The sequence below is a fragment of the Pundamilia nyererei genome, unplaced genomic scaffold (genome assembly GCF_000239375.1).
Source record: "Pundamilia nyererei isolate P.nyererei 1_Seehausen unplaced genomic scaffold, PunNye1.0 scaffold00155, whole genome shotgun sequence".
NCBI lineage: Eukaryota > Metazoa > Chordata > Actinopteri > Cichliformes > Cichlidae > Pundamilia > Pundamilia nyererei.
Window position 1 is genome coordinate 1,156,483 of NW_005187556.1, and position 21,318 is coordinate 1,177,800.

At 40.8% G+C, this 21,318-nt stretch overlaps 1 protein-coding gene across 1 annotated transcript in view; it reads right to left on the reverse strand.

Annotated features, from left to right (window-relative positions):
- The window catches only part of LOC102215018 (CCR4-NOT transcription complex subunit 3-like), a 39,346-nt gene that overhangs the window by 2,458 nt on the left and 15,570 nt on the right, over positions 1 to 21,318 (reverse strand). The window contains exons 4-16 of the mRNA XM_013913859.1: positions 20,843 to 20,917; positions 18,195 to 18,284; positions 15,119 to 15,247; positions 13,532 to 13,627; positions 10,721 to 10,849; positions 10,283 to 10,373; positions 8,979 to 9,112; positions 6,707 to 6,763; positions 4,621 to 5,569; positions 4,402 to 4,507; positions 3,876 to 4,026; positions 1,357 to 1,453; positions 916 to 1,122 (exon numbers count right to left, since the gene is read on the reverse strand). Coding sequence (XP_013769313.1) covers positions 916 to 1,122; positions 1,357 to 1,453; positions 3,876 to 4,026; positions 4,402 to 4,507; positions 4,621 to 5,569; positions 6,707 to 6,763; positions 8,979 to 9,112; positions 10,283 to 10,373; positions 10,721 to 10,849; positions 13,532 to 13,627; positions 15,119 to 15,247; positions 18,195 to 18,284; positions 20,843 to 20,917 — 2,311 coding nt within the window. The remainder of the gene's footprint in view (positions 1 to 915; positions 1,123 to 1,356; positions 1,454 to 3,875; positions 4,027 to 4,401; positions 4,508 to 4,620; positions 5,570 to 6,706; positions 6,764 to 8,978; positions 9,113 to 10,282; positions 10,374 to 10,720; positions 10,850 to 13,531; positions 13,628 to 15,118; positions 15,248 to 18,194; positions 18,285 to 20,842; positions 20,918 to 21,318) is intronic.

A 21,318-nucleotide genomic window follows, 5' to 3' on the forward strand; every position in this document is an offset into this window, starting at 1 on the left:
CTGTACCAATATAATCACTTCTGCAATTATGACTGTGTGTGTACAGGTGGGCTACATTACTGAGCACTCCAGTATCAGACGGTACTACACACAAATCGAATAAAGCAGTGGGGTTTTTATTCCCTGTGCTGCAGTTTCTCCCACTGACTTCAGTTGACTGAATTTTGCTCTTTTAAATATTTTTTACTATTGTTTACACAAAGAGCTGAGGCGCTTTTGTCCAATCTGATCCGTAGATGTTTTGATAGAGTCACTGTGAGGAGATCTTTTAACAACTGTAGTGTATAGTGCTGGTCAAAAGTTAAGTCACTTGTAAATGGGTAAATGTGGAATAGATACAGTGATTTATTTATGTTTGGAAAGTGCACAAACATGAATTTCCACAGTTTTGTTGTGCATGTACAATAACAAAGGGTCATTTCATTCTATGCTATGAGTGGAAAACAGTATATGAGGGAAGAAAAGTGCAGCACTAATGAGCCTGAAAGTCAATATTTGGTATGACCACCTTTATTCAACACAGTGAACTGAATATACTGCACTGGGATGTGTTTGGGATCACTGACATGCTGCAGAACTAAGACATTATCAGTGAGTAACCTTCCAGGTTATATTGCATAGAGGATGCAAATCTGACTTTCTGTATGTACGACTTAGTTCTGCATGACAGAGTCTCCACCATGTTTTACAGATGAGTGTAGACACTCACTGTTGTACCGCAGTGAACTACTGAGTCTTCTTAGATTCAGGTAAAGAAATGGGCTTTATTTTATTTTTATTTATTTATTTTACAGCTGACTTGACCCTGGCCTCCTCTGAATTTAAACAGTTGTTTGTTTGTGAAGCTGCCTGTAGTGTGTTGTGTATAACGATGCTTTTTCTGACTGCAGAAAAGGTGGGTGGTAAAAATTTCACTGCACCTGATTCTCTCGGAGTCGGATGGGTGTGGCATATGCGTCCACGCCTGCTCCTGCATGACCTGTTGGTAGCCCTGGTCTTTGGACAGGGGAACCGGGCCCAGCGGACACACCCCCAACGATGGGGGGATGCTGACTTCTGACAGCGAGGGCTGAGGTCCTGATGGGGGGCCTGAAGGGGCCGTAGTGCTGCTGGGGAATATTTCTGAATAGGAAAGAGTGAGGGGAAGTGACGATGAGAGGGATTCGGGTTTTGGAAATGGAGAGAAAGAAAAGTGGAGTTGAGTCAGGGATGATAATATCATCAGCAGTTTTTGTTCAGAGGCGGCTGAGAGTGGGAGGTGAGATGACATTTTGTTCCATTAAAACACAGCTTTTCTATTTCTGCTCTATGGTAACCCTCCATCTCTTTTTATCAAGGTGTGTGTGTGTGTCTTACCTGAGGTGAGGTGCAGGGAGGTCACATCTCCCTCGATCCCTGAGCTCATTGCTGCTCGCTCGGCCATGGACTTGAGGCTGCTCAGAGGCTCTTGGGGCTGATGAGGACAGACAAGGAGACACTTGGGAAAAAAGATTCTCCAGGACGTGTGCACAGAGTTATCATACCTGCTTGAACACAGGAACTCGAGTTCCCGCACCACTGATAATGTTGTCATGGAAATCACTTTGACTTCAGTTTTCGGGCTGTTTGGTTTCTCTGCTCCTGTGCCCTCCCTTCCTAAGATGCATGTGACGTAGCGTCAGGCAGCTTGAGGAGTGATTTCAAGATGACATGACGAAACAACAACAAAAATAATGCACTATATGTTCGCAAGTACGTGGATAGCTTGGAGAGTGTCCTTCAATATCATACTGCAATAATGTGATTTACTCTTAGATCAGAGATTTTTGTTACTACAAGAAACAAAATCGACTAAAACCACATCCATAGAGAAATTATTGTTCTCGTTTGGTGTGTTGACTGCGGTCAGGTTTTATGTGGTGGACCTAAAGTTGTGTGTACTTGTGTCTGCAGGCACATCCAGGGGGTTCAAAGATACTTTAGACTGGTCTGTAGTGCAGCCATTCAGACTGTTTATGGAGTGCCAAATCATGAAGAATATAAAAAGATCGAAGATGAGTTTCAGTGAAGGAGGTCAGCACTCTAGTATCAAAAAACCTCTTGTTTCTGTACATCCCCTACAAAAGTCCTACTTTACTCTCCATATTTTCTCAGATCATCCAAAATCAGTTGGAGAACCACTGGGTTAGTCTAACATATTCCATAAAAATAAAGTTGAACTTAAAGCCAAAGAAATTAGTACGTTTAGTCACAGGCTAACTCGAGCTCAATTCTGCGTATGCAAAGATACGAAATGGAAGAAATTCACACTGGGCAAATTAAACATTTCAATTTTGGTAAAATATTCACTTCACACTGAGTCTCGAATACCTACCAGCTAAAATGATCCCACAGACTTTTCTCCTGATACTAATAAATATTAAATATTGTCGCCATGGTTCAACTTCACTTTTATGTAAAGACTCTATAAGCTCCGTTACAGATTTACACCGCCTTGAAATTTTATACAACAGGAAGTTTGTATGAAATTCACAGGGCTGCAGAATCTCCAGCAAAAACTGTTGTTTTTGCAAGTTTTCAGTAATTCAGATTTTGCAGCTTTAACATTTCATTCATCAAGAATCAAATGATCTTACTCTTTTTTTTTTTTATATCCCCATGGAAACACTGTATAATTGGAGATCACTTTTGAACTTACAATGATCTGGCACAACATTATGACCACCTCTAATATTCTGTTTGCCCCCCTTCTGCTGCACTGATCCGTCAAAGCACAGACTCAACCCCACCCCTGAGTGTGCTGTGGTATCTGCACCAAAATGTTAGCACCAGTTCCTCCAAGTCCTGTGAGTTGCGAGGTCAGGGATCCATGCATCAGACTTGTTTATCCAGCACATCTCACACTTGTGCAACTGGATTGAGATCTGGGGAATTTGGAGACCAAATCAAGACCTCAAACTTATTGTTCTGCTCTTCAAATCATTCCTGAACCATTTTTTGCTTTGTGGGTGGATGCATTACCCTGCTGAAGATGCCATAGCCATCAGGGAATACAGTTTCCATGAAAGGGTGTGCATGGCCTACAGAAATGCTTAGTTAGGTGGTAAATGTCAAAGTAACATCCACATGGATGGCAGGAACCAAAGTTTCTCAGCAGAACATTTCTCACAGCATCATACTGCCTCTGCTGGCTTGCCTTCTTTCAAATAGTACATCCTGATGCCAGATGGTCCCCAGGTAAGCACGGCACAAACACGCAGCAATCACAAGATTTAAAAGAAAGCCATTTCATCATACCAGGCCTCCTGTTGCTCTGTGGTCCAGTTCTGAAGCTCAAATCTGTACTTTTACCCAATTTTCCTGCTTTTAATACATCAACTCTGAGCACATAGTGTTCCCTTGGTCCCTGATATCCCCACTCACCAACAGGTGCCATGATGAAGGGATAATCAGAGTCATTCACTTCACCTGTCAGGGGTCATTATGTGTGTGATCGGTGTATATTCATACCTCTTTAAAACATTACTGTACCAACCTAACTTGGCAGGTATTTGGTTCCTCCGTGTCGACATTTATTGATTTTTGGCACTGTTCTCTCAGTGTTTGCTGAAATTTGCTTTAAACAGCTCTGTTAATCAACAAACAGCAGTAATGAGACTGTAATCATCTCCCCTTTGGATTTAACTGTTGGCAGAACGAATTAATTAAAGCAAAAGGCCATTCTTATTGTGTCTGCATGCAAATTAATAGTCTGTGGAGATTTGGGAGATTAAGTTGCTCTCTTAGCAAAATGTCTGTGAAGGTTAGCAAACAACACTCAAATCCCAAACTCCCATATCCCCCCAAAACGATTAAAAACATAGCTGTTCACCTTCGTATGTTCAAATGTGTCTCACCTTGATGCTGTCGGAGGACTGCTGTGAGTAGGACATTGGCCCATTCAACAGGTTGCTGCCGCTCACCGTTTTGGCCTCGCTGTAAGAGGCCGGGGATGGAGAGCTGGACGACAAACTCATAGAGCCCAGTAGACTGGGACCAGTGTCCTTACTGGAAATAGGAAACATGGATTAGTTTAGGCTGGGGTCACAGTCAAAAAAGGAGCACAAATCTAAAGAAGTTACAGAAAGTCTTGTTTTCCACAAGCAGCAGAAGTTTCACAGTAACATCCCCTTTGACAAATACTCCTGTGCAGGCCGAAGGTTAAAAGGCTTTTAATTAGAAGTGCATATAGGAAGACTTTAATGCAGTCATTTTAGCTATGCAATCTGAGCGGCTCTAAGGATGCTTTGTACGCGTATTTTTAATCAGACAAATAAGAAATAAAGTCTAACAAAAAGGAGAGGGTAGTGGTGACAGTCAATTTCATTAAAATGCTACTATAAAAACAATCATGTCCTCTAACCAGCTGCTTTGGCTACTTACGGCTGATTGGCTGTGGAGGTCAAAGATGAGGGTTGGCTGCTTTGCGATTGGCTGGCACTGTTGAGGGCGGAGTCTGCTGTGTTGTCTGCTACCACAGCACTGTAACCTGTAATAAAAACATAAATACATAAATGCACTTAGAAATCATCCTCAGGTGTAATTTCTCTCTGAAACTTTATTTCTACAGATGCTGGAAAAACGCAGACATTAGATACTCACTAGTGCTACCGTTCTGCTTCTGTCGGCTCGGTGGTCGGACGGGGAGCGAGTTTCCTCCTACTACTCCACTCCCTGCTGATCCCGAGCTGCCTCCGTTGCTCCCGATGACTCCTACTCCGCTACCTGGGGCTAAACCTCCCACCGAGCTCGGTGACACCAAGGATGAGCCCTGCACCCCTGACTGACTAGAGCCCAAACCCAGAATCCCAGAGCCAACCACGCCCGGCGCTGCACCCAGCAGACCTGTCGAGGATGTCGGCCCGCCGACTGTCATGTTCCCGCTGCCGATGGAGCCTACAGCACTGTTGGTCGTTGCTGTGCTGACTCCACCCAAAGAGCCTGGTAAGCTGGAGCCGACCGCCTGAGCGTAGGGTGCAGGGGTGTTACTGGACAGAAGGCCTGCCATGGTGCCCGTCAGGGATGCCGGCATCCCCGACAGGCCGAGGCCTCCGGACATGGGGCTGGTGGTGACGGCGCCCGAAATGCCTTTCCCCAAAGAGAGGCCCAGGCTAAGGCCCAGGCTGTTGGAGGTTGGCGTGGACCCTGATGGAGCCTGCGGCTGCGAATTTGAAGCACGGAGCTCCTGTGTGCTGGCATTGGGTGGAGAGGCGGCCAGTGAGGCAGGGTGGCTGTTGGTGGAGGTGCTGGAGTTGGAGATAGGAGCTGAGGTGGAGGAAGAGGAGCTAACGGAGTTTTTGGCCTGTTGCTGCTGCGCTGACGGGTGCGGCGGCTGCTGGGTGGCGTTGCTGTAGCTGCCAGCGGAAGTGTTGGTGAGATGACCTGCTGAGTTGCTGTGATGACTGTTGCCCCCAGAGCTACTGCTTCCTCCCCCAGCCATGGTCGCCATAGAGATCATTGAAGATGAGGTCAGTCCCGAGACAGAAGACGAAGCAGAGGAGGAGGAAGAAGAGGATAACGAAGAGGAGGGATTTCCATTCTTCACAGGCGACTGAAAAATATAAAAAAATACATGAATTAATTAAAAATTAACCTGATGTCTTAATCAATGACTTTTCAAAGCACTGCTCTTGTTGCTCCATTATCTGATGGACAACAATTGTTTTTTGCCCAATAACACATCATTGTTTAATTACAGTACAATGAACACTGCTCATTTATCGCTGAGGACAAATCATAAACCAAAGTCAAAGATTCGATTGAACATGAGGGACTGACCCACACAACAATATATTTTAAAGCAGATGAGATAAGTATGCTGTTTGGGGATTTCAGGGAAAAATCTCCATGAAAATTTCAGGCTCATTTGTGGACTTAAAACAGGAAAAGGATAGTGCTTTGTTTCCCCTGCTAGTCATCAATGAAGGAGATAAAGAGACTGTGCAACATTTATATATAGCTGTCACCATTGGCTGTATTTAAAAGGTGTAGCCATTATGAAGAATCCTGTTGTCAAGTCTCAACCTAAGTGTTTTTGCCATTGCCATGAAGGCTTTTTTTAACATGTAGAACTAGACGTCTTTTTGCAACCAGAGGGATCGCCCCCTACAGGACATTGGAGAGATTGCAGGTTTAAGCAGACACGTCATGTGAGGAGACTCAAAGAATCCTGAATAGAAATCTTTGCAGTAGCAAAGAAGGTGGTTGGCTTAAAATTTAAGTAGTAAAAACAGGCAACATATTAGTACATACTAATTAATGTTGTTGCCCCGGTGCATGACCATAGATGTTTATGACAGTTTCAGCTATGTTGTAGCAAACCTCTACTCTTGTGTTTTAGTAAAGATGTAGAAATTTTACACTTTTTGTTTGTGGTGTGTTGAGCAGTGTTGGTGCTCTGGATACTGTGGTTTGAGGTTCTGGCTCTTTCCTAGTTTGTTTAGGATCAGACTGGTTCCAAGATGACTCCAGAGTTGTTAGACCAGAGTCCAGATGGACTTTGGTTTAAGGCATGCACTTACATAGGCTTTACATGCGGTCTATGACCTTCACACTCGTCTTACTATTTACTTAACGAAAATTAACTGATAACTGCAGCACTTTATGATAATCTCAGAAGGTAATGATGTTCCTGGAGCTTTCGGCACTCCTGCTTTACTGGGAGAGGTTTTGGCATCTTCACACTAACCTGACTAACTTCACTGTCTGTCGAACGTCCCCTCTTCTTATCATCTTCCGAGTTCTCCTGAAAAAAAAAACAAAAAACAAAACACACATGGCATTAGGGCCACAGAGACAAACACCATGGTTGTCATCCTCATATGCGCCAATGCAAATATGTGTGTGAAGTGAAAAAAGAAGAAAAGAAGAAGAAAAGAAGAAGGGGGTGGGGGGGTGGGAAGCAGGCAGTAGCAGATTTAAGCTTTGCAGAGCTTTTTGGGTCTCATGTTTTAATTCTTCTGGTTAAAGTATCCATAGCTGTCCATTGCAGTTAAGTAATTAATGCACTTTATATTTAATTTGCATTTACCATCAACAACTTTATACGAGCACATTTTTCTCTTCTCAGTCTTGCTTAATTCTTATGCTGCTTATGTGTATGGGAAAATGGAGATCATCTTTCATTTCAGATTTTTGCACTGTGTGCAGAAACATGCAAAGTAAACCTCAATTTAAGAAGCGTGCACTTACATTAACATTAGTCTGTGTACATGTTGGTACATCAGAATCAACCCACTATCTGCAATGTGCATCCTGCCACATTCCCATTCCTGTGTGCATGTTAACACAAAGGTGTGTCACGGAAAAAGCTGTGGAATTTTTCTAAAAATTGGCTGCAGCGCGAGTAACCCTATAAAGACAATCAAAGCACAACGCAAAAATAAAACAAAGTGAACACATACTACAGGTTGAAAGCAACACAGCAGCTACAGCCAAAGTAGAGCGAGTGTATGTATGGGAAGAAGAAAAAACACTGTATGAATATATATTGTAAGTGCTTTGGCAGAACATAAGAGGCAGACTAAGTGAACAGACTTATCAGTATCACAGCTCTATCATTGCTTAGACGTGTTTATGGTAAAGACAATGTAAGCTGTATTTTATAAGCTGCAGCCGTGACAGTGTTTAACAGGGCAAGTACAGATTTAATGTTTGAAAGAAAGAAGAAAAAAAAAATCAAACTGAGGCTCAGACTATGTGCAAAAGGTCAGCAAGTACAAGAGGTGCCCTATTTTAGGATTTTTTTTTATATATATATGTTTAGCCTTACAGATCAATAAAACTTTAAAAATTGCAGCCACTGAGGGGAAAAAAAACAAAACAACAACAACATAGGAATAAAGTTTCATCTTTGAATCTACATTTTTTTACTGGAGATCAGTATCAACTCAGAAATTAAAAAACCTGATGTTTGATGGTTTTTAAAAACTTTATACCCTCCATGCATCAAGTTCAACAAGTTCTACAATGAATGCTGATGCAATTTTCTGGAGCACTGATTGGTCAGTAGGGGGTGGTTATACATGCGTTGATCTTTTATCTTGCACGTGATCTGCTCTGGAACCGATTAGCTCTGTAGCTTAAGTGAATGCTAATAAAATTAACTACCTCTGGAACACTAAAACTTCCAGATTCTGCTTCGTAGAACAGCCGTCTGTAGTTTGGGACTCCCAGATGTTTTGTTACATTTGACTTTTAGTGCAAACTCTAAGGTAAAGCAAACATCCAAACTTATACTGCGTCTCATTATCATCATGTATGTGTCTGTGTCGAACAAACTCAACAACTTCTAGAAACCTTCACAGCCGAGTCAGAGCAGCCTACTGAAGACCTTCCTCATCCTTTACATTCCCTTTAATGCCACGGTGTAACTTCTCATCAGCAGCGCGGAACAATACCACGCCTTCTATTCAGACAAACGAGCCCTATAATAACTGCTCTCACTACATACTGTGTGTGGGCGGATAGGAAGAACAGATGATATAAAGGCAACGCAACAGAACAATGAGAGCAGATGGCAGGGCACTACAAAAGCTACAAAGGCAATTATCTTTCATTTATATTTTAGATATTGACTCAACTTGAGTGTAACAATCGACTTAATTTCCCTCGATTACCAGTATTACTTCAATAGAACCATTAGTGACAGGTTCAGCAGTCAGTGATGAGATAAAACTGGATGATTATTTTTGGTGGAAAAGCAGCAGGTTAATTTATTCATTTGGATTTTTAAAGTAATTTTAATTGTCATATCACTGGGGACGGGAACATCAAGGATGCAAATAATATGCAGAAAAGCTTGAATGATTGTGAGCAACAAGTGGGGTCCAAATTACTCTTAATCCTTTTTAAATGACTTTAAAAAGCCCTCAGTGTTTTATTTATTAGTGCACAGCTAGCACAGACAAAAGCACACACATAACAGAAGCTTTAGCTAACTCTGGGGAAAGTTCTCTTACTGTAGTGCAAGTAGCAGGCGACGGGGGGATGGGTGAAGATGAGGTGGTGGAGGTGGGTGTGCTGCTGGACTGCTGGAAGATCTCGTCCTCCAAGTGCGAGTGCCCCGGAGGTGAAGTGGCGACCAGCGACTGAGCTGGAGAAAGCAGAGGCAGAGAGGGAGGTCAGTGAAAGTCAAAAGGCCTTTAAGACTTTGGTAGGTTTAAATGTTTAAACCTGAGTATACAAAAAAAAACTGTGGTTTGGGCCATTTTAATAATATATGATGTATATATGATATAGTCAAAAAGGTTAAGATTTTCCATTGGAAGTGACCGGGATTAGAAAGGAGAATATAAAAGGATGAGTTTGGACATGTGCAGAATAGAGACGTTGGATTGACTGGAAGAAGAAAATGCTGAATATGGAGCAGACAGGCAGAAGGAAAAAAGAAAGACCACAGAGAAGATTCATGGATGTAGTGACGGAAAACATGGTTGGTGTGACAGAGGAGGATGCTGGGGATACGGGGAGGATATTACGTGCAACTAGAAAAAGTTGCATTTCCTGTGAAAATGCAGTGTGAATGCTGTGTAGTGGAATCTGAAAAAAAAAGCAGAACTATCTGCTGAAAAGAGGCGTAGAAGCTTATCTCTTTGGTGAAAACTGCTTTATTTGAAAGGGTGGAGCGAGTGCAAGAGGAAAAGATGTGGGGCAGCAGCCACAGGTAGGATTCAAACCTGTGCCATCTGGTCTCAAGGCGGCTACTCATCTCACTAAACCAAAATGGAGCAGAAGAAACTGAAATTTGTGCTGAAAACAGGTGAAAAAGCTGAACTTTCTGCTTAAAGGAGGTGAACTTGTTGAACTTTCTTCTGAAAAGGGGTGAAGAAACTGAAATTTGTGTTGAAAAGACTAAAAAAAAAACAAAAAAACAAAGTTGAACTGTTAGCTGAAGAAATTGTTGCCATAGGTGGGATTTGAACCCGGGCCTCCCGCTCTGAGAACGGGTGCTCATCTCACTGAGCTAAAACACAGCCCACCCGCGGGGAGCTAAATCAGCATAGACACTTGTGATGTGGTCCCATTCATCTCAAGGGGCCAAAAAAAGGGCATAAAATGCTTAATATTTCAAAAAGTATAAATGTTACGAGCGCCAAAAGATATAGCTGGCATTAGCAGAAAGAGCAGAACAGTTTAAAATCTGAATGGTGAAAATCGGCTGAAAACTGAGGGAGTTTTCAGCCTCACGGCATTCACACAATTACACGTAAACAAATAAAAAGTGTGAATTCAGAAACCAAACCCCGGTTCCTTCTCTACTTACGAATGTCCTCCAAATCCAGATCGTCGTAAAGGAATTCGTTCTCCTCAAAGTCGGGATCCTGCGACGAGTCGATATAATACTCTACGTCATCCTGAGGAAAGTGCAGATAGAAGGGACAGTTACAAGAAAGCTTCGTATACAACATTTCTTAAACTAATTTTGTGTGTGGCAATATATAAATAAATTCATCTGATGAAGGTTTACACTTTTTGTATAAATATTTCATTTAGTTGATGGAAAAACAAAGAAAAAGGCCGTAAAACTAATTTTTAGGAAAAGTTTGGCACACTAATTAAATTAGAATAAGTTATTTCTGCAAGTAACACCCGAAGAAGATCTTGTGGACACAAACTGTGCCTTTGTACAAACATTTAGTTGCTGATTCTATGTTTAAAACTGAGAAAAGGACAGAAAACACCAATCACTCTAGCCTCTGACCTTGATCTTCCTGATGGCTTCCACCTGCACAGAGTCGTTGTCCAGCATCCTCAGTATCGTCTCCAGCATCCGGATGTGGTACCGATGCCTCTCAATGAATTTCTTCAGCTCCTCAATCCGGTCCTGCTTCTGTACAACCAGAAATAGGCGAGAAGAAGAAAAACAAAACAGCAATTTAAGTAATGTAAGGAGGCAACACAGGCCCACAATCTACTTTTTCATTTGCTTAAGTCCCAACTTTGATTATATCTGTGTTATGAAAATCTCTTAACATGTTTGAGCATGCCAATTCTCTACATTAATTATTTACTGTTGACTACAAAAAAGGTCCAAATGTATATCTACCATTATTGCAAAAAAAGAAAAAAATCATGTTACATATTTAAAAATTGAAACAATAAAAAGCAAACAGCAGCCGGAGCATTTGACAGCTATAAGGCTGTGCGAGCGTAACGTGCTGCTACATGTGCACTTTATGGCTTAATGCATCATATAAGCTAGCTCACGCATAACTGCACCTCTTACTTCAATATTTGCTATTTCTAAAGCTTCATACATATTCTGGAGCTCTCAGCCATGTATTGCGTTTCTTTGTCCAGAGGTAAGTTTAGATAAAACTAACACACCCAGATACCTCTGAGGAATAAAAGAAAAGAGTGCACGAGCAAGCTGGGCTGGTGTGATTATAACAACACAGCAGCTGTTAAAACAGGCGGTCAGGACTCTTACGGAAATGTCTGGTGTGGCTGCTGGTGCAGGCAGCCAAGTGTGGCGTGTTAATGTTTCACCTTAGTGCATTTTAACGCTGCACCAGAACAGTCAGGAGCATGAACAAGCCTCCAACATACACCTGAACTCTTTGGCCTCCTGTGCCACAGCTACAGTTGTAGTCAGACGTTTATATGTACTTAGAAGCATGAATTTAATGAGATCATCCTTGTACTGTTCCAGGGTGGCATCATGGTGCAGCACACATCTTTAATGAGTTTAAAAACAATCGGCTGCACAAGTTTGTTTTCTCTAATCCACACAGCCTCAAAGATATGAAGGATTTGTTTGACAGCACTTACTGCATTGAGCAATACTCTGAATGGGAAAATCCAAAACTACCCCATGACATTCATGTCCATGAGGAGTATGCAGACCACAAGTGTAATTAAGAAACGGTCCAAACCTGTATACAAGTTTATTTGGCTCTAACATTAATAAAACAAATTGTTTTCTTTTATTTTTTGTTTCCCTATTTTGATCCCAATAAAGCCTTAAAAGACTCAAAATATAATGTATATTGTAATGTTAATCTAAAAAAATAAAAAATAAAAAAATAATAAAAAATAAGTTGTGAGTTTTGTATGAATTCCTCGGTCCGGCTACAGCAGTCTGCAGCAAATCGTTTTCAATTGTAGATTAAAACACATTTGGTGCTCTGGTAAGTATTTGGGGCAGCAGAACAAAATAAAGAGTGTGTGTGTGTCTGATGTTAATGCAGCAGTGTGTATCGGAGGACTCGAGTTTTTAATAGTTTCTGGACAACAACAGAGCTGGAAGAACACAACACGCTCACAGTGAGAGGAAAAAACATCACCAGAGGTATCCTGTAAATTATAAAATAAAAATAAAATAAAAAAACATGTTAAAAATTTTAGTCATGAGCTTCTTTCATCCAAAGAGAACAATAAGAAATATTTATACTGCCAGTACTTCCTCTTTGTGCAGAGTAGCCTGAAACTGATTTTCTGAACATGTCCCTGTCCTCAGATGGCCTCCAATCACTAGATCTCAATCTAATGGAGCTCCCTTCTGGGATGCGGTAGAACGGCAGATTTATGTCGGGGATCTGCAGCCAACAAATCTGCAGCAACTGTGTGACGCAATCAATATATGAATCTATGCCATGAAGAATTAGGGCAGTTCTGAAGGCAAGAGAAGGTCCAGCTCAGTATCAGTAAGGACCTATTAAAGTGGCGAGTGCAAAATGTCCTAATAGGAGCCAACTTAGTGGCCTATAAACGTAAGATTTAACCAGAACCCCTCTTTATCTCTGCACACACTTTGTAGCTTGTTTGTTTGTTTGTTTTTTAATTCATCCTTCTTGCATCTTGAACATTTAAAAATCAAAGTACAAAGCACAACAGAGAGAGAGAGACCCTGTGTGAAGATTTTTATACCAGAAGAAATTTTAAGCCTTAAACTTTTGGTCTGAAAACCACAATCTTACAGCAGCAGTACAGTGCAACAGTAACTCTGAAGATCTCTGCTGAGAGAGACGGTCCTACGCTTTTGGCCAGCTAAACTAACCGCACAAGATACAGATAAAAATAAACTCCTCTGGGTCTCATTTATGAAACGTCCACGGCGAAAAATTCGTGCTCACAACTAAATGCGAGGCTAACAAAGTCGGCTGCAAACACTTTGTGACATAACAAAAGTATTTTCTTCAGCATGAGCTATAAACTCAAACATGGAATCTGAAAGTTTTCATGCTTTTTGCAATATCTGCACTGTCATCCACAGGTTTCTCTATAAATGAGATCCCTGAAGAGGACTTGAAACGAAAGCCAAAAGAAGGAAGTCAGGAGAGTTGCCCTTGTCTGGATAGAGACAGAAGATGAATGGAGGACACACTATCTGACCTCTGTAGCAGAGAGGGAGATAAAAGAGGAGAGAGAAAGGCTGCAAGGCTAAGGCCGGCTGACCGAGTGATCTGTGTCAGCTGTAAACAGACGAGGGAGAAGGCTGAGAGAAAAAGAACCTCAGAGGCGAGTAGAGAAGAAAATAATGAATGAATCAGAGATGAGAGCACACACTGACCTCCTTGTCTCCTTTCTTTTTTCTCGTCTGGACTGAGAGAGACTCCACTTCGCTCTCAAACTGGTCCACCTGCATGTTCAGAGTGTCTATCGTATTCTGAGCAAGAAAAGACATTAAAAGTTAACATGGCAGCGGTGTGACAAAACTCAGCTGGTTATTAGATCTTTAACTAGATCGGCTCTTGAAGAAATTTATCATTAAAATCTTTAAATATTTGCTGCCATTGTAAACCTTGGATGACATTAAAAATCAACTCTTTGGCGTTTGGAATCATCGGCTGACGAAACAAACCATGTTTAGATCCAGAAGTGGCTTTTTAATAGTGGAAAAATGGGACTTTCCTCCGCTCGCTTATTGAGTAGGTTCGGATAAGTTTTTAAAAAAAAAATTTACCCAGGCTTAACATGTAAAAAACACCAAGTATTAAACTAAAAAGCCTCATTTTGCTGTTAAGATTACAAAAGGCAAAACAAAAGGAGGAAGTCATTGAGTGTTTAAAATGTGTCGTGCAGCATAAGTTTTTCCATAACGGAGGAATGTTTTGGCAGCCACACCTGAAAATGAGCCACGGCCATCGCTGAAGGATTCCCAAAGCATGGACTAAAATTTAATTAAGCAGGTTTATTACATTAGATTTCATTTATTCAATCAAAATAGATATTTTTGTTCATAAAATGCACAGAAAAAATGTAAAAAGAGATTTCTGTGAACACAAAACACCAACACACACTGTTGGACACCAGCCTTATTCCTCAGCCTCCTAGGAAATATACCTATAGACTCAATTTTAAACTCCTGCATCTCATTCTTGAGTTACTGCATTTACAAACTTGTGTCCACACTGCCTGCCCACCCGGCAGGGTAACCCTTTATTATAGATGGGCTAATATACATACAAGTTTAGTCCCACCATTCTGAGACTTGGGGGAAACCCCCATTAAGTCTAAGATGAAATAAACAAGTGTATAAAAACAAAACCATCAAATTTTGACATTTTTAACCTGACAAATAAGATAATTTATTAATTAACTATGTGATTCGCTGTTTTAACATCTCTGCTCAAAATCAGCCTTTTTACTCTGATGATCAGAATGACGACACATTTTATAGAGCGCCAAACACAAGTACGGTCATGTTTAGAAATGGCTGTCGATTAATGGGAGTCTGTTTTCATTGAAAGCTGAGACGGCGTTTTGTTTTAATTTTGGTTTTAGTTCCACCTGATTTCACTTTCAGTTCCAGGTTTCATTGCAAAAGAAAATTAAAAACAATTCGAGCAGAAAACTTCCTCATGAGAGACCCGAGCTGTGACACATGAACTGAGCCGCTGACTCAAAGTAGTTTCTGCTTTTGAGAATAAGAACAGATTTCACCACCGTGTGATTCGACTCGCCTGTTCTGCTTTACAGCAGTGGTTACATTAAATGGGTGATTAGACTTACAGGATTAGAAAGTACTACTCTACACAAATTAATGTGATGCTTGACAGCATTTAGATGACACTAATCTAGAAGAAATACTACTCTTCCTGTCACAAACAAACCATTTCCCATCTTTCGTATGACAACATTTGATTATGAAGCTCACCGTTAGCCACGTGCCGACCTCCTCCTTCTCCCTCTGAGCTGGGTCCACCTTCTGTGCCAGACCGAGCCCTTCTTTAGAGTATGCTTTCGTCTTGGTTTCTCTTTCCACTACCTTGAATCGCTCCATTTGCTGCAAGTAAACAAAGAAATAAATAAGAAGCTGATCAACTTCAGTTTTCGGGGATATATTGATCTTCACAAACATCTAATTGTTCCCCTAATTGTGTCTAATTGTGCCCCCTTATTTAAACATTACTCCAACTTCAGTTCGATTTGACTTGATTATCATAAAAAAGGTTTAATTGCAGAAAACAAAATCCTAAGAATTCAGATTTAAGACATTTAAAACAATACAAAAATCTGCCATGCCATCATATTTTCACATAAATGTGGAGACGAGTCAACCGTCGGCCCGAATTTTGTTTATCTTTTGCGTTTTAAGGTTAACTCAGGCAAATCATTTACAAAAATAGGTGACTAAACAGATATGAAGAAATGCCACTGATGCATTCATCACTCAGTCTGTACACAAAATGTCATGCAGCTAATATAGAGCACAAAACTGCAGCGACTCAATCAGACCAGGTATGAGCTAAAGAAACGCCTGCAAGTCCAGATGCAGGGCAAAACAGTACAGCTCGCTGAGGAGCTTAAATGCAGCACCTGGGCGAGTAACTGAGTCTAACTTAGAGGGTTTATCCTAGAAGCAAAAAGCTGCTGCTGTGACAGGATTGTTAGTTCAGCACTGTCACCTTATTGCAATCATCCATAAAATGTGTAGTTAAGCTGTCGAGCTCAGATAAACTGCACAGAGAGTCTTTAACATTACGCTGCTGCTACTCGGCCGTTTTTAAATATCTTTGTTTGTGTTTACACCTCCAGCCACCGGATGGCGCTTCTTTATATGCTGCTCAAATGAGTGCAGATAAAAGGTGTGCAGCAGTGGTGACAGGTGCTGACTATTAGAAGAAAACACTTGAGACGCTACAGAGATGAGACAACCAGTGGACAGATTTATGCACGTGGAGTAATGTGGTTCTCTTGTTTCATTTCACAACTTCATATGGACACAGTGCCTGAACAAATGGAAATAAATGGAGCTCTGGAACTTTAAACCAGTTTAAATACATGATCATTGGAACTAGACATGAATATTTCATTTTTAAATATGAATTATTATTGACACCCCGAATACAAACCAAAGGTTTGTTCTTATAATTTGTTGAACCCTTTTTCAGGGTTTAGAGTAATCCTCTATAAAAATGCAGGGTTCATAATTTTCCAAACACCTGTCATTATAAAGCACCACAACAGTGAAAACCATCTAAAAATGGCATTACAGTTGTACCTAATAAAGTGACCACTGAGTGTGTAGAACTGCAGAAAATGTCATTTATTCCACTGATTTCTTAAATAATCTGAAAACCAACAAAAGCGTTGCTTTAATAAATGTAGTTCTTGAACTCGAAGAGCTCCTGAACGCCTCTTAGCGGCTGATAAATGGGACATATTGTCTGTGACTGAATGTTGTTAAAGTCTCTTCTCTGCCTGCAGCGGTTTCAACACCAACCCTGCATTCACGGCTCTAAACTGCAAGTTCATCTTGGTCACATTTCTGTGTAAACACCCAGTAGGTTGTGAATGATCTTTTGCTGTTGAGGCAACATGTTTCTAACAAGCTCCCTCCGCTTCCTGCAGGACTGTAATTTCAGGTCAACCAACAAAACTGCAGGAAAACTCGAAGAACGTCTAAAAGGGACCTCTGCTGAGTTGCAGAGGTCCCTCATTGTGCAGGCAGGTGGCTCACATTCAGTCCATCTCAAAAGCCCTCATCAAAGGCTCACGTGGCTCCGAGGCCTGGAGGACAGGTGTTAGATAGCGGAGCAGATGAAAATGGGCGCAGCTCTTTAATCTGAGCCAGTAATCTAGGGAATAATTTTGGCAACACGTTCACACCGTTTCTGTTTGTTGTTGAGCTTCTAAAGGCGGCGCCGTCTGTGTGCATTTGAAGGTGCAGTGAGAATTTTTACAGCAATAAAAAGGAACATTTAAAACATTTCAAAATGATTTTAAACAGAAATGTAAGAAAAAAATAAACTTCTAGCTCAGCTGGCATTGTAAGCACTTGAAGGCAATGACTAATGAAAAAACAAAACAAAAAAAAAAAAAAACAATCACTAAACTCAAAAAATTTGCAACTTTCCATTTCCACAAACTAACAGGCAATCTGCTATCCGGGAAAACTTTACTTATCTTCCTCAGTTACAGCCACTGTACAGCAAACAATAAAGGGACACTCTGTTAGGACTGAGCCTCGGGGAATCCTGTTTCTGGACATTGTCTCTTTTTTTTTAAGACATAAGTTTTAAGCACTCCGTAACAACAGCCGCCTCCTCCGGCAGGAAGACGCATAAACAGATCAAAGTCAATTACAAACTCACTGATCCCAATCTGACTGAATATCCTTGGGATACACCACAAGCCTGATCTATAGAGAGACCATCTTGTGACTTACTGGACCCAAAGGATCCGTTTCTAAAGAGCTGGTGCAGCTTGTGGCATGTGCAGCATTGTCCTCAATGAGAACTTTAAGCAGCATTATTCAGCAAAGACCCAGTAAAGACTGATATCTGTGATTAGGTTATAGTAATTAGTCAGTTCTACTCCATCCATCTTTTAGAAGGATAAAAATTTACTGACAGAGCTGGAAAAATATAAAAAAGCAAAAATAACTGAAAACAATGAAACATTTTCTTTAATCCACCCCAAAAAATATAAACAGGTAAAAATAAAGCTCAACATTAATTAAAAACATGCACTGTTTTTCATTAGCTCTTAGTGGTAATATTACTGGGGCCAAGTATTAGTGGATAACTGCAGGTAAATGGCTCCATAAAGACCACTAACCTAGCACAACTTTCAATTATTTGAGAAAAAAAAAAAAGAAAGAAAAAAAATCTCATAAAACTTGTTTATCTGACTTTTTTCCCCCAGATTTCAAAACAAATAGTCCTCCAGAGTGTAAACAGGCCCTGGAGGACGTGTCATAATGACCTTCATCCTCAGTTTCTACTTACCGTTTCTATGAGTTTGCGGTTGTCTACTAGCTGCCTTTTGTCTTTGATCTCGTTTGATGCCACCCACGTCTTGATCTGGTCTCGAAGACGCTGAGGGACCAGAAGAAGAAGGAAAAAGAGGGGGGGACATAGCGGGAGAGGAGGGAGAAAGACAGAGAGAGACACAGATACATCAGTGAAGTCTGTGATAGGAGCGCAGCCTCCTCTCCAGCAGTCATGGGTGGTGAACATGATGTCTGCATGCAGCAAACAGGCTTGGCGTGAAGTTTGGTCCTCATGACAACACTGAACATTTCAGGCTGAGCAAGATGATATTTAATACTACAAACACACACCTTTATGTGTGGCAGGTTAAATGATTCAAGTCAGCAAACATCTCAGCCTTCACAGTCCATTTTCAGAGACGTCAGGTTAAGATCAGCAGCTTCTGTCTCACCTGCTCACTGCTGATTGGCCACAAATTAGAACCCATTCACACCTGGTGCTAAAAGGAGTCGGGAGCTGAGTAACGATAGCCCCGCCTTAAACTGAGTGACTTCACAGAAACCACAAAAAAAGAAAAGAAAATCAACTCAATCATTCCCAGAGGCCTGTCTCTCCAGAAAACCTGTGGAAAGGTCACCATGCTGTTATCTAATTTTAAAAGATAATTCTACTTTACTTCTATCTGCTTGTTTTTTTATTGTGGCAGCTGCAGCCCTATCAGTCATGCAAACTTAGAAACGAGGATATCAGGGTAACAAGTCCAAGCTGAATCAGTTTTTACAAAAATCCTTTGAAAATGTGAGTCTGACTGAAAATAAAAGGAGAAATTAGCTTTCCTTATGCTCCCTGCATTTGAAATAGCCACCTGAACACTGGTGCCATCTAATAATGATCTCCTCCTTTCAAGAAATCTACACAAACAAAGTGGAGAGAGCAAAGGAAGTATGGCCCACAGTGACAACAAGAGGACAAAATACACTGAACAGTTAATTATAACCCAGAACAAGTGAAAACAGGAGGATATTCCTACCTGCTCTTTGTATATTTTCCTTAATTTTTGTTTGTGTGCTTGTAAGTGAAAAACTTGAAAGCATGATGAAGCGAGGAGAAGAAACAAGAGAACTAAACAAAACCCGACTGAAGAGGCCAAAAGAGCAAAGAGGTTCCAGCCAATTAGTTATTGTCCGTTTCTGGTCACTTATTAAGGTAAAACAGTCACTGCTACATGTGACTGTGATGCTCTTGGTCCTGTGTTCTTGTCTTCAGGCTGGAAATGAAGCACATTTCACAGAGTGGCATTTTCCTACTTACACTGCCGAGAATAGAAAGTGAACAACATATTTTTCATGTTAAGGCACAATAAACTCAGAAATTCCATTGAAACAAAACAGGTTATGATGTGTCGCTAAGTGTGAACAGAGAATTGTTACTTTCAGATTTGATTTTCACAGTGGGCATAAAATGCTTACGCAGCTTTCTCCACGCCTCCAGAAGTTATTTGAAGTTTCTGTGATTCCATTTTTTGTTGTACATTTTAGCAGCATTACAGGACTTTAACATTACCCCAGTCTGCCTAAAATACACCTCGTTAATCAGTTATCAATAAAGGGAGGGTCTGCGTGGATAATCTTATCAATGGTCCAACCCTTTCACATTTCCATTCATTTTGATTCAGTGATGTCAAAACTTGTGCGACCTGTGGGCGGTTCAGAAAGCAGAGTCGGTTGCAGAGGTGGAGGAGTTTCAGTGGAGGAGTCTCTTGCTCCTGCAAACGTGGTGCTGATTACAGGATGCATGATAATAAAAACTATGAAAAAAACAACTCTAATCAGGCTCAAGTGTTTTCTGGTGGCGCCTGATGTGTTTTGAATTGTTACAGTTTGGGGTGTATTCCCAGCTTCTTCATTCAGTAATGTCACTGAACCTGTGAATAAAACTCAAGTTAAAGGTTTGCTGACTCAGGAAGGCAAACACCTATGTCACTTTTGTTTATTTAAGAGGAAAACCAGCGTTTCAGTGCATTTTTAATAACCGAATGGCTGTTTTCCTGGTTAAAATCTGCAGACTTAAGAGACACTGTCCTGTTGATTCAAAAGATATATTGATTTGTGTCATAATATAGACTACGGAGAAGCATCATTTAACAAATCTCAGGAGGTCTCGAAGGAATGACCAGATTAAAACCCTCCTTAAACACCAACTTCCCATAATCCAGCAGCGGTTTGGTGACAATCACTGGATCTTCCAGCTTGATGTAGCACCATGACACTAAGCAAAAGTTATAACTGGCTTTCAGATAATCAAATTAACATTTTAAACCAGAAGACTGCACAGATCTTACAGCTTTTGGTCAAACTGTAGATGAAAAACCTCTAGAAAAAACAATGGTTGCTTCCAGGAAATCTGTTTACCCTTGCTGATGACGGCTTGCACGCTGGAGGGGTTTTATTGTTCGTTTTTTAAGTTCAACATGACAATGATGTTTTTCTTTTAATGGAGATTGCTTTTTGACTTCTCTGACTTTTTAAACTTTGGAATTATTTAAAATCAGACACATCTACCCTGAAGTTATACTGATTTAATCAGCTTTGTGGGAGCCCAGAACACCTCAAACAACCTGTCAGTGGAAAAACTTTTATTTTCTGGTTTCCTTTGTTCCTTACCTGTAGCTTTTTAATCTCTTTCTTGAGGTCTGCTTCATATTTCTCCTTCTGGTTTGTGTTGGCTGCATTGTGAAGCTGCAAAAAAAGAGAGAGACAGACGGAGACAAAGGGTCAAAGCTGAAGTGCAGCAGTGCACGCCTTCATTTTCAAAATGTACCATACTAAAAATCATCCAATCTGTTGAAAGCTTTACAGCCTGCAAGTAAAGCATGTGATCATACTCTTAAAATCACAATTATCCTGTTTAATTAGATTAGTGCTACTAACTGATTACGTAGCAAAAACAACATGATTAAGTAGGACAAAAACATAAACCTAAGAACTAAATGGGTAATAAAGTGAGACATAAGACTAACAAAGGTCATCCAAACAAACATGAGTATTTATGAAGAACACAAGCTTCTGGAAGGTCATAAGGAAACGCAGCAACTGCCAACAGCACAATAAAAAGTGGATGTAATGAAGGGAAAAAAGGC